Below are 14389 nucleotides of genomic sequence, written 5' to 3'. Positions count from 1 at the left end.
TGTCTGTAATGTAACAAATGTTGTGAATGTTAGAAGTTAACACTTCCCATATTTCTGAGATGTCGGATAAGCACCATTATGCATTTATACTGCTCTTGCCTATTGTAAGTCGCTCTGGATTAAGAGCGTCTGCTAAATGCCTAAATTGTAAATTGTAAATTGTTGACAGGGCTGAGTTTCCATCTCTTTTGAAATACTACTACTACTACAATTATTACAACAACAAATGGTCCTTACTAGAAGACACAACTTGCTGCACAATTATTTTGTGTACATCTATATGTTTAATTTATCTTATTCTCATACATAATTATAGAACATGATAATTGTGTGAAAAGGTTCATTTTAGCAGGAGTGTTGTCCCCCCAGTCATTAAACAAACTGCCTCAGTGATATGATGTTTTTTTTGTAGAGTGTGGACCTCATGTACTGTCTCTTGGTTGTTTGTTGTATGGCATGTTGTGTTGTGCTTTACGGTTAGGTGTTTTTCATCTGAACAGACTGAAGAGAAATATCCCCCTAGGACAATAAATACTATTATTATAAAGAATAATAATCCTGAAAGATTAAAAATACGAATAACATTTAAAGATGGAGTGCCACACTTAAACATGATCATCAGGTGTTTTGTTATATAAGGAGGTATCATTTCTTTCAAAAAAAGTGTACAGTATTTGTTAAAATTATGGTTTTATGTGGACACACCCACCAGTTCATTAGGTATGCGTGAGTTTAACCTTAGCACCACCCACCTAATCCAGTCCCTCCACCTCCTCCTTTAAGACCACCCACTTGTCCTAGTCCCTCCCCCTCCACATAAAAGGACAGCCCATGGCTCTGCCCCTTTGTTTACAAAATGACAAATTGGTGTCTGTAATGTAACAAATGTTGTGAATGTTAGAAGTTAACACTTCCCATATTTCTGAGATGTCGGATAAGCACCATTATGCATTTATACTGCCACCATTTATCCATGTATAGGCCTATAATCCACGCATCCATACCATATCAGACCTGTTTTTTCTGATTTGTTTTAATCATTTATTTATTTCCTCCAATTATATTGACCCTATTGTCACAATCAGCTCATCTCATCATCCAATTAAATCATAGTTTAACAGCAGAAACAATTAGATTGATAGATCATTTAGCATGAATAATTTGCCAATATACTGTAGGTTATTAATTTCCTCCAGCTAAGCACCCAGGCATTGAAACTGTCTTGGAGCTCTGCCCTAGGCACATGATGCTCTGGACAGAAGACTCTCCACTCTTCTATTGCTCTGATCAAACTCAATTTACAACATGAATATGCCGTTCCTTCTGATTGCATTGAGTTTCAGCAAAAGCAAAACCTGGGGTTGCCAGGTTTAAAGAAACAAGCGGCCAGGTCCACGAAAACAAGTCACAGAAATTGCCTTGAATATTTATGAAAACGTTTCAACAACACCAATCCTTTTAACAACATATTAATCTGAGGGCCCTTCATATGAACCATTGGTCAAGTCAACCACATCTCCCCTGCAAGTTACTTATATGAAAACAAGCCCAAATCGCTTGTTATAGCCAGACATGGCAACATGTCCTTCCAGCCTGACACAACAGATACTTCTAATTCTTGACTTTACAGCCTTGTATAAGTATTATTAGGACCTACATATTGACTACAACAGCCAACAAGAATGCACACTGTGACACTACACTCTGTATCAAAGCCTGACCACTGTGATTATAAAAGAAACAACCTGAACTGAGAACAGCAAGAGCAACTGGACAGCAGTGGTTTCCTTGATTAATCCTGAGGACCTGACGTGAACATTGCTTCCAATCTAACGAAAAACAATCTAATGGACGTCTGCTGACTCTGCTCTGCTGTGAACTGGTAATGTGTGAAATGACTGTTTGAAAATCTGTCACACAGTTAGGCACAGAGCAGCAAACTGCTTTGTTCAGTTCACACGTGTGCCCACAGAGGTTGTAAAAAAATATATAGAGGGGGAGGTGCGTGTGTGCGTGCAATAGTAATACGACACACTATCAGTATTGGACTGTCAAGGGTTCAGCCTCCAGGAAGAACCCCTAAATACAAAGTTATTACACTGACCATTGCACATAAAAACGACTCCAGGGTGTCTAATGAAGTACTGTCACCTCATAAACACATGAAAAACTGGAAAACTACACAAATTGTGGCACTCCATCTTTAACAAAATAATTTAGATTGAAATGTCAGGCACCATCTTGATCTGTACAAAATGATAAGTTCTTCTTCCCTCGCAAGTGAAGAGATAAAGATCCCCTTCCTCTTATATAAAACTGCAAAAAATGTTGCAACAAGCAGCACATACAGTATTTCAATAAAATGCTGTTATGATATTCAACCAAAATTGAGTACAGCTTGTTGGCGGATCATATGATTTAGCAGTACAACCTAAAAAATCCAGAAAAGACCTTAAGGCATGGTGTAGGTAGGTATATGTATAAGATATTTAAGTAGGATGACATAAAACAACTAGATGGTGGTGTCACTATGAAGTTTCTTTCAAAGTCCTCATTAAACAGGTCAGGAGTTTTGTCCCCTCTGTCATTGCGGCATAAAACAAACTGCCTCAGCGATCTGATGGGGTTGTTTTGTATAGTGTGGACCTCATATAGTTGTCTCTTGGTGTTTGTTGTGTGCCATGTTGTGTTGTGCTATACGGTTATGTGTTTTTCTTCTATCACAAATATCCCCCTAGGACAATAAAAACTATTATATATTATATTATTATAATAAAGAAGAATCCTGAAAGATAAAAAATGAGAATAACATTTAACAAAATAATTTAGATTGAAATGTCAGGCACAATCTTGCAGCCTTAACCATCTTGATCTGTCTGCTACAAAATGATAAGCTCTTCTATCACAAGTGAAGAGATTAAAATCCCCTTTCCCTTATATACTTCCCCCAACAAGTGTTGCAACAAGCAGTACATATTTCTATAAAAATGCTGTTTACGATATTCAACCAGAATTGAGTACAGCTTGTTTCTGGATCATATCATTTAGCAGTACTACAACCTCACAATCCAGAAAAGACCTTAAGGCACAGGTTTAGTTATGTGTATAAGATATTTCCTTTCCTCATTAAACAACATTAGATAATACATAATATTAAACAATAGTCTACCTCTGATCTCCCCAGCTCTGGCTCTCTTGTAAAGTCCCTTTACGTCTCTCTGCTCGCACACATCCAGGGGCGCGTCCACAAACACCTCAAAGAAAGGCAAGCCTGCTGCCTCATGGATCTTCCGGGCATTAAGGCGATCCTAACAGACAAAGATCAAAGACATGGAGATGTTATAAACAAGGGCAAATTAGATTGCGGTGTCAAAATGCAAAGCTGAAGGACTGTATCAGAAAGCTAGAGGCAGAAATACTGATTGGGCCTCATTCAGGAAGCGATACAAGAACAGAATTTTTATTATTTTGTTCTGGGATTCAGCAATCTTTTCTTTTATGTAAGAACACATTTTAAGAGAGCACTCTTACTGAGCTAAGAGATAAATACATTTATAAAATGTATAAGATATATTATGCTAAGTAATTTAATTAGATTATTAAATTCATGGGCAAAAACATACTACTGGTCTATTGATCTCAAATATAACTATAAAATCCTGGAGGATATTGCATGCGTTCAGCCCCTTTTTAATTTAATTTACATATCCGCTACTAAAGCCTGATTTATACAGCAATCCACAAGCAGATGTGACGTGCTGGGAACTCGAAAATCTGCAATTTTCGTGACATGACACAGTTGTACAATGAAGCATAATTTAGGCTTAACAAAGCATTCTAGTTCTTCTACATTGCTCAGAAAATGATCATGTGGGAACGCAAAGATCTGCTATCTTTGCCCCGCGTGCACCCAGGACGCATCCTAGAGAGCTTGCCGGTTTTTGTAGTGTGGACAATGGACATCATGTATCGTCTCTTGGTGTTTGTTGTGTGCCATATTGTGCTTTGCTATACGGTTAGGTGTTTTTCTTCTGAAGAGACTCTGAAGAGAAATATCCCCCTAGGACAATAAATACTATTATTATAAAGAATAATAACCCTGAAAATAGGAATAACATTTAACAAAATAATTTAGATTGAAATGTCAGGCACCATCTTGATCTGTCTGCTACTAAAAGTACTTCTTCCCTCGCAAGTGAAGAGATAAAGATCCCCTTCCTCTATAAAACGTCCCCCAACAAGTGTTGCAACAAGCAGCACATACGTAAAGAACTGGCCCTGCTGCTGCATTCCAGCTTTATATCAAGCCACATTTCTTTACCTCAGAAAGGGTGTGTTTTTTTTGCTCGAACAATATACTGTAGGCCCCAATATTGTATCCAAAGTGCTTTAGCAGCTTAAGCCTACTAGTATCTGTGCCTGACTGCCTGTGATGTTGGTGCTTAAAAATACATTATTTGTTCCCCTAGAAATTACACAAGAGCCACTCTCACAAAACTTTGATAATCGTGCCAGGGAATCACTTAACAAAAACACCAGATCTACAAGCTATCAACATGTTGTGAGGCAGAGTTGTCAGCTTGTAGATCTGTTCTTTTTTGTGAAAGACATCGTTGTACTATGGAGTATAATTAGGCTTTCCTCTTCTCTTGCATACAACCCTTAGTTTCATGCCTTTTATGGTGTTAACAGGGGGCATATTAGTCACATCACACACAGGCACAGCCACCCCATTTACAAATGACTAGCATTCATTATTTGATACACCTGTGTACAGTTAGTACACAACACAAATCAAGGCTTTATATTCATTTAATGTATTGGACATTGGCCTTTACTTTAGGAGCAAGTACATACATACACAAAAGATTTAGTAGACGTTTTGTGAAAATGAGGCCCAATAAGTGGATGTTCTTCATCCAGTTTATCCGGTCCATCAACACTCATCTCAACCCTCCTCTTTTCTACTTCCAGCCATTGTCCCCTCCCTCTCACTCACCCTGCTATAGGGAGAGATGAAGCTGGCGATGCAGACCAGACCGGCATCAGCGAACAGCCGGGCCACCTCAGCGATGCGTCTGATGTTCTCCTCACGGTCCTCAGGGCTGAAGCCTAGGTTCTTGTTGAGGCCCTGGCGGATGTTGTCCCCGTCAAGGGTGTAGCAGGGGATGCCATGACAGACTAGGTACTCCTCCAGTGCCATGCTGACCGTGGTCTTCCCAGCCCCGGACAAACCTAATGGTTAACGGGGAGAGAACGGACATTAAAATGAAGTAGATAATATAAGACTGCACATTTACATGTGCTCTGCATCACCAAGACAACTTGCACTGCCATGCAATAGACAAATAGGCAATTCTGATTGATTAGATTAGTGAGTGACATTCTGTTTTTAAAATGAAATTATATTCACATTTCTGCCTTTATCAGCAGCAGCTAGGACTCAGACTGAGAAATCTTTATGTGAAGGTTCACTCAAACACAGGACATCCTGCCTTATCAAGTACATGACAAGAAGTGTTAACTGACTTACCACTCAGCCAGACAGTGCATCCTCGGAACCCGCCTTTGGTTCCCACAACCTGACCACGCTTGTTCCTGCTGACATGGTGGGCTTGGTAGGTGACATTAGTAGCTCTGTGCATTCCCTAAAACAAGGCCGTCTTTCTGTCAGCTCATCTCATGTAGTTAAAACCCATGCAGTTGTCATTCGATTGGCTCTTTTACAGTGTAATAAAGACATAAGACTCTAAACACAAAGATATGGTATTTTCAAATTACCAATTCACTGTATCTCTCCTAGGAGCTAGCATTGACTTTGAATGATTGAAAATGTGATTAACAGTTTGTAGAATAAGCACAGTTCAATACAAGGTCTGCTAATAGGAATAACAAAAATATGCCAGGGCTTGTTTACATTGGGGTCCTCCAGACTATGAGTTCATGTATGACTGCTTTTGCAAAGACTGAGGCTTATGAGGAACAGTGCAGTATACAGGATGTTAGCATATCTGCAAAGGCATTGGACAAACAGACACATCAATAAGAGCAACACCACAGCAACAGCAAGACCAGATAAGCTAAGCCAATGCCTATTACTAGTACCTTTGGTTATAAACACAGTAGAGCCCCTTTAGCTCGGTGGCTAGCTAGCTACATGGCAGCTCAGCTGCTGGGGGTGTTGGTGCCTGGTGGACGTGGCGGTGTGTGAATGAATGCATCCTTCTTCTCATGAAGAACTTACCCAGTTCTCTGAAGGCGCAATGGTCAGCTTCTGTTTCTTGTGCGAGTTGCTAGAAGTCTCCATGGCAGGCGGCACTTAGACCTTGTTTCTCCAGCTACCCGTTTTGAAATGCAGCGAGCGAAAAGCGAAAACTATTTTGTCCGTACAGGACTGAGCAGAAGAGGAAAGGAAGGTACAGTGTGTTTCTAGTGGATGGAGGAGGAGTGGCAGACAGTGTTGCACAGGAACCCAAGGCGGAAGGATTTTCCACACATCGACCCAACGGAAGTGACGTACAGCCCAACCCCCTGCTGCCCCCCCCCCTCCAGTTGACGAACTTGACGTTGGAAATGGAAACTGATCTGAGACCAGTGCCTTGACTCAGCTGTTATATGTATATGACGTATCCCTGCGTGTTCAGTGTGATGCAGAATGCACTCAGTTGTGACTTACTTGTGAATAATCACGTTGGAAATGTATCAAATATATTTACGACTAGGCAATAAATCCTGAGATAGCCATGAATATGAAACATATATAGTGAAATAAGCGATTTTGATATACGTTAACTTTGATCTGATCATATATCGGTAACCATCAATAATGTGTCCTAATGTGCGTTCTAAATTAAATAATCACGACAATTAAAAAGATATAAAGAAATAAATTGAATCAATATTAAATATTATGCTCCATCAACGTTAATACATGTTATTTGATAGCCATCAATACATGCTTACTAAAGGTGCAATCTAATTCTAAATGAAGCACCAGTTAAAAAGTAAATAAATACAGAAAAAAATAGCCTAGACTTTTTTTATAGTGCCTTAATTTGGGCAAATATATGGGTGGTGACAGATAAGAGAAACCAAAGGAGTTTAGTTACAGGCTGACCGGGATGTCTATTACAGGATGGCTGTGTTCTAATGAGAGAGGGCAGTTCGGGTGCCAGACAGGGCTGGATCCTGCAAGGTCGGAGCCGTGGTGCATCTGGGCTTATAGGGAGGAGCGCTGTGCGCTGGCTCAGAAGCACAGATGCTGCATTCGTTGTAGCCTACAATGGACCAGTGGTACCACCAGTAACAGACCATCATAGGTAGCCTTCAGAACAGACCAGGCAGTAAACCATACAGTAGGTATAGGCTACAGACAGACCGACAGGGCTCTGGTCGAAAGGAGCGCAACAGGAGGGGATTGCGGAACTGAAACTACAGTCAGGAAGAGATTCCTGGGGGAGGCAGGTAGGATGATGATGCTATACGGACATTGACATTATGGATTTTGTATTACTAGTATGTTTCGATCATTTCCACGGCGGTTTTGTAGGTACACCTGATCACCTGTTTTCCATCATCTGACTCACGTGCCTAGTGCTTGCCTACATACATAGGCTACTCATGTATATTCAAATCGATATAGCCTAATGTGGTCATGATGCAGACGCATCATCTTTAACGGGCACATTTGTTTACAGTTAGAGGCAAAAAATTAAGCAAGTTTTCTTTAATACATCTAAATAGATCAAGGCTGGCAGAGATGAAATATTCCAAATACTATAATTATTATAACATATAGCTGGTGGTATCATGTCTTATCAAGACAGTGTGTGTAATCATTGATAGAACAGGTTCTTTATATCATCTTCATCATGAATCATGATGACACAAGGCTTAAGATAAACTGTTGTAACACTTTGAGTAGTCTCTGAAAACTTCAAATGCATTAGACTGTTGTATGCACTATAGCTCAGTGTAGCCTATACACAGTTTAATAGCCTACAAATCATATGAATGATGTTGATGGTCCTTGCCTTAATTTCATTATAGTAATCCATTTGTCTAGAGTATTTCCAATTGAAGTAGCTCTCTCTGACTGCATATGGAAATGGCTTTAATTACAGACAGACCCCTCAAACCTCTTGCCTCTCCCTGTAGCCTCATATAGAACATGGTGGTTAGGCACTGTGTGGGGCCCACTATGCTAGTCCTCTAAAGTAAACTTGGAAACCTAGAAACAGAGAGACAAACAGCTGCCGCCCTATACTGGAGGCCTGGGAGTCGCCCACTGCTAAACCCTGAACCTGACATTACCGCCAGCATCCACCCTGCATGTGGTTAAGGCAAAGGGAGGTTGTGTGTGTGTGTGTGTGTGTGTGTGTGTGTGTGTGTGTGTGTGTGTGTGTGTGTGTGTGTGTGTGTGTGTGTGTGTGTGTGTGTGTGTGTGTGTGTGTGTGTGTGCGCGTGTGTGCGCGTGTGTGTGTGCACCTGGGTTGCAATTTACTGTCCAGAATCTTGGCCTGCAAGCATACAGGTATATGTTTTCCCAATGTTGCAACACTTAATACGGAGGCATGTGTCGTGTGATGGAATATAAATTATATTTTCTGTAAAGAGTGTGTGTATATGCTCTTTTATATACAGTAACATTCAGTCAGTGGAACCACTTCAGTTGTAAATTCTTTCATTGCCTTTTCTGAATGTTCTGTTAGAAAAAGAATTGGCTTGCAACACTTTAGGCTACTTACTGGCTTTATTGAATTACCTTTAGTTTACCTCAGCAATATAGTGCATCGTAAGTACTAAGTATTCAGTAATACTGTATCAATACTGCGTTATAGTACAACAAGTTGTTGGTTAGGTTGATAGATAGATACAGTATACTAAATTGTTATTTCCATTTGGTCAGAAAAAAGGTGGTTGAATCACCCCCTCCGGGATCTGCTCCTTAATATTTTTTTTCATGCTAGACAACATAATTGTAACAATATTATTGTAACATGTAGAAACAATATGTCAGAAATATTCCAGTACTGTACATAAGTACAATTTTGAGATACTTTTACTCTACTTGAGTACTGAATACCTTTTACTTTTTTCCACTACATCACAGAGGCAAGCCGATATTCTATTTTCATAAAAGTTGGACACATTTGTTAAAATGTAGTACTTTGGTATTTTGATGCCAAACACATGTGAATACATTTTCCTTGTTACAGAACAGATTTATTTTGTATTTTTTTATAGTTAGTAAAACTTCTTCATCCACTGAACATTTTAAGTCATTTAAGGCAAAGACATTCTTGGACAGTAAACCAGTAGAACACAGGAGGTAGAAAGAAAGTAGAAACTGGGATGGTTTTACAACCCAAGATCAGACCATACGTATCGTGTCCTGTTAAGAGTAGCCTAAATATTGTAATGTAGGAAGGAATGCAGAAGCTTTCTATGTATACATACAGCCACGGTGTCTGTCTGTCTGTCTGTCTGTCTGTCTGTCTGTCTGTCTGTCTGTCTGTCTGTCTGTCTGTCTGTCTGTCTGTCTGTCTGTCTGTCTGTCTGTCTGTCTGTCTGTCTCATACAATCAAAGCCTACGTTCATCATATGAAAGTTTTTGTAAGAATGGCCGGTCCTGCAAATTTGTAGCATTAGTGGATCATGCTTGGTTTTGATTTAGAGGCCCCTCAATGTGTACAAATCGGACGCTGCATTCATAATTTCATTGATTTGAGACAGATAGACACACAGACAAACAGATGGACACTGGCAAAATCAATACATCTCTGTCTTCTGGCCTTCCGGCATGGTCGAGATAACAACCCAAATGTTTAATCAGAGCGCGCCTCCAAAATCGCTTTAACTACAAAAATGTAAAAAGTTGAACCGTATCATGTTGTATATTAAATACAATTCCACCCCACAACTTCCTCTGAAACTGACAGAACCCATGGCTGTAGCACTGGCTAGACTGCAGCTCAGCCTGGCGGAGATATGCGCTCCACAGAATGCCCCTTTATAGTTATTATTATTATTATTATTATTATTATTATTATTATTATTAGTAGTAGTAGTAGTAGTAGTAGTAGTAAGGAATGGAGCTCGATAACCGATACCCGAAAACAATCCGATAACAAGCTTATTGAGTACCCGTTATCAATAAGCTTTGGGCTTATCAAACTTGTTATCGTGCAGTGGCCCATGATGTCATGTTTAAACAATCAAGACAAGAGGTGATCAAGAAATAAATGTAATTATCCACGCTGCCACAAACATGTTGGTCTAAAAGTGTATTGATACCTGCCAACCAGCGCTGCCCGGGGAAACAAAATTATGCTTTTAAAGTCACAGTCTGTTAGAAAGGTACTGTATTTGAAGGCCCTAGTAAAAGATACCGGTTCTGTTCAGAATTAATTGACGTCTCACGTCTTTCCACAAAATAATAGAAAATGTTCGATAGTGGGCTCGATAAGAACCCGGCTAGATAAGCCTGATCGATAAGGTGCTCGTTATCAATAAAAAATAACAAGCTCCATCCCTAGTAGTAGTAGTAGTAGTGGTATAGTCATATTAGTAGTATATAGCCTATTAATATTTGTTGTTAATATTGTAGGACTAGAAGGAGGATAATGGCTGTAGGTTACATATATTTTGGACTTCTGTTCTCACATGAAACGTCTTAGTTCGGTTGATGTCATAACTACACAGTACACACCCATCCCTTATTTGCTTTACATTATTAATAGCTCCCTATATCTTGCGGCTCTGTCCCTGATTATTTTAAGATTGCTTGTGTTCGGGCTCTTCTCAAAATTCATTGTCTTGACCCACCCATTTGCAACAATTACAGGAAAATTCCTAAATTTCTTTCAAAATTATTTTTTTGTATGGAAAGTCATGAATTGAAAGACAATCACATTTGAATATTTCAGTTCGGAATATTTCAGACGGGAATATTTCAGGATATTTCCACAGCACCACAGTATAAATTGATCACAATATGTTAACAACGTGAACCCCATACGTTGAGTGGAATCCCCCAGGGCTCTATATTAGTGACTTTTCAGTTTGTATCTGTTTTCACCAAAACTTTGCCTAAAACAGCCAATCTGACCTCACAACACTGTGATGACTTTTGTTATGAAAATTGGTTTTATTTATTGAATGAATTTGTCATGTTTTTATGTTGAGGACCACAATAGAAAAAAAGTCCTAGAATTTTATACTCTATATACATGCTTTTATCACAAGCCGACTAGATTATTGCAACTCCCTTTTTACAGGATTACCCCAAAAAATCTATAAAGAATTTACAGATAATCCAGAATGCGGCAGCTAGAATTTTAACAAATACCAGAAGAAGAGATCACATTATTTAGTCCAGTCCTGTCAACACTACATTGGTTACCTATCGTTTAGAATAGATTTCAAAGCGAAAATTCTTGGCCGAAACCGAACACCGAATATAGGAAACAGTTGGCCGAAAACCGAATACCGAATATCCGAATATGATTAATATTATATATCTTTTTTCCTACCATTGCTGTCATGGCCGTACCTTAAAGTTACCTGATTTATAGCAAAATAAATGGTTATGGCAAAACTTAACTTCAATAATAATCACTATTATGGGTCCATAAAACATTTATTCAGCTCTTTTGAATGCATTAATTGCATACACTATTCGGTGATATATTTTCTGCCTATTCGGGCCGAAACCGAATTGGCCGAAAATACATTTTTAGCCATTTTCTGCCGAATATTTTCTGCGGCCGAATATTCGGTGCATCACTACTTGGCACCTTCATATATTAAGGATTCCATACATTTTTATGTTCCAACTAGAACACTCAGGTCTTCATCAATTTTTTATTTTTGTATTGCTATTTGTATTTGTTAATTTGTATATATTTTGTCTTGTATTGACCTGCTTTTTTGTTTTCTGGCATTCCTCTGCTTGTTATTTGTTTTATGTGAAGCACTTTGGGTTGCATTTTATGTATGAAAGGTGCTATAAGAATAAAGTTTATTATTATATGTTTCTTTGATTGTTTTTATGTATTACTTTCGATTAAATCAAATCTGTGTTCAAGTGGCTAAAGACTAAACAGCCTTGAGTTTTTATCATCTCAGCTGACTCAGCAATATCTCAGGATCAGATCAATTTTAAGTTTTAAAGATAGAAGAACACAACACTGACTCTGCTATCTGCTCTTATGACGCGATCTAAGATTCCCCTATGGGAAATACAATACAAAACACTGTATATTGTATGGATATTATATAGATTCAAACCAGTTGACCAGATACCTAACTTTTCAATTGCATAGGGAAACTACGCTACACTTCTAGCAGCATGTATGTATGTATGTATGTATGTATGTATGTATGTATGTATGTATGGTATGTGTGTGTGTGTGTGTGTGTGTGTGTGTGTGTGTGTGTGTGTGTGTGTGTGTGTGTGTGTGTGTGTGTGTGTGTGTGTGTGTGTGTGTGTGTGTGTGTGTGTACAGTGTGGTGCGTGCGTGCGTGCGTGCGTGCGTGCGTGCGTGCGTGCGTGCGTGCGTGCGTGCGTGAGTGTGTGCGTGTGTGCGTGTGTGTATTTGTTTGTTCGTTTCTGGATTCAAAATACATTCAAGCCATTCCAAAACATCACATACAGACAAGCGATGATCAGAAATACACTTTTCAAAAAAGTTGCGTAGTTCGTGCAGTGAACATAATTTCATGTGCATTTTCAGCAAACTAATTGCAATGGGGCTAAATGAGTCACTGGTTCTTTAGATTTTTCTTTTTTCTTTTCAAGTAAGAGCAATAACATTTGGTAGTGTATTGTATAATACAACAGAGAACAGACATACAGTATACAGACATATAGAAATATTACTCTACAGTAGCCTACCTCACGCGTAAATAAATCAATGAGCTTTTTCAGTGTTTTAGTATATCACTATGGCAAGATTTCTTTTCACTCCCATTGAGCAATTAGATCACAGTATGTTCTGTTTACAGGCTTGGTGTACAGTAACACCACAGCTTGACACGTGCCTCCCCGCGTAACGATGTCCCCAGTTCCCGCAGGGCTGGGTCACTGCTGGAGCGACTTATTTTTAAACCTTCCCTTTGATGGAGAATATCAGGGCTGTGTGAAGAGGAGAAAATGAGTGGACAGCAATGCTACTATGTCATTATAAAGGCCTCAAAATGGCGACAGTGTCCCCATTCCTCTCAAGGAAAATGCTGCCTTGACGGCAACTCGGTGGCTTCTCTCTGCAAATAGCACCGGGGAGAGTGGAGCAGGCCAAGCCATCCATTACTGTCTGTGACCATGTGGAATAGGTTTTGCTGCCAGTTTTCCATCACCACCCATCCCTGTAGAGCACTCGTTGGTGTGCACTGGCTGTGGGAAAACATAGTGTACTGCCTGCTACAGAGGAAAATACAGTACACACAGTGCAGTCTCACAATGGACACAGGAAAGGCGATTAAACTTAAACCTGCAGTAGTACAAGTGAATGATATCTGCTGAGCAGAATGCACAGTATATAATAGGATATTCTTCAAATTATAGAATAAAGAAAGATTTTGTGACTTTGTCATTTGAAATGTAGTTGAAAATACAACTACTTTTACAACTATTAAACAACTATACGGTACGTCTACAATTATTGACTTGAACTATTGAATTTAAGTATAGGATCACACAGCGAAAAAAAGCAGGCTTCTAATGATGGGATGATATGCCGATATGTACAGGTTCAGGTTCTATCCACGTGAATTACTTGCATTTTCATTTCACTACTGCGTTTGCATTAGGTGATGCCCTCAGTCAGAGCAACGAATGAACAGGTGAGGGGGACCTTGTTGAGGGCCATCCAATCTCTGTACAATACACACAAAGCAAGAGCTGTGTCTGTGTGCTTGGAAGTAAGTCAGATTTGTTTCCGGTGGGGGTTGGCCTCCACCAGCCTTGTCAGCTATCCTGTTTGTGATATTCATGGACAGGATCTCAAGGCGAAGTCATGGTGGAGATGGTATACGGTTTGGTGAGCTAAGGGTCGCGTCACTGCTTTTTGCAGATGATATAGTCCTGATGCCACTATCGGTCCAAGACCTTCAAGTGTGCGGCGGGTGGGATGAGGTTTAGCATTTCCAAATCTGAGGCTATGGTTCTCAGCAGGAAACGGATGGATTGTGCAGTCCAGGTAGGGAATAAGACTTTGCCCCTGGTGAAGGAGTTTTAAATCTATGGGTCTTTTTCACAAGTGAGGAGAGGACGGAGCAGGAGATCACCCTGAGAATCGGAGCAGCAGGGGCGGTATTGCAGTCGCTGTGCCGCACTGTTGTGACGAAAAGAGAGCTGAGCCAGAAGCCAAAGCTCTCTTTCTACCGA

The 14389-nt window shown here is 39.6% G+C and overlaps 1 protein-coding gene across 1 annotated transcript in view; it reads right to left on the bottom strand.

Annotated features, from left to right (window-relative positions):
* Positions 1-6481, bottom strand: part of papss1 (3'-phosphoadenosine 5'-phosphosulfate synthase 1) — a 37777-nt gene extending 31296 nt beyond the window's left edge. The window contains exons 1-4 of the mRNA XM_079498800.1: positions 6245-6481; positions 5534-5648; positions 5000-5235; positions 3170-3308 (exon numbers count right to left, since the gene is read on the bottom strand). Of these exons, the coding sequence (XP_079354926.1) occupies positions 3170-3308; positions 5000-5235; positions 5534-5648; positions 6245-6307 (553 nt within the window). The 5' untranslated portion in view covers positions 6308-6481. The remainder of the gene's footprint in view (positions 1-3169; positions 3309-4999; positions 5236-5533; positions 5649-6244) is intronic.
* Positions 6482-14389: the final 7908 nt, after the last annotated feature.

The sequence above is a fragment of the Electrona antarctica genome, assembly GCF_951216825.1.
Source record: "Electrona antarctica genome assembly, chromosome: 4".
NCBI classification, from domain to species: domain Eukaryota; kingdom Metazoa; phylum Chordata; class Actinopteri; order Myctophiformes; family Myctophidae; genus Electrona; species Electrona antarctica.
Note: the sequence above shows the minus strand (reverse complement) of the source record. Positions and strands in the feature narration are given on the sequence as shown.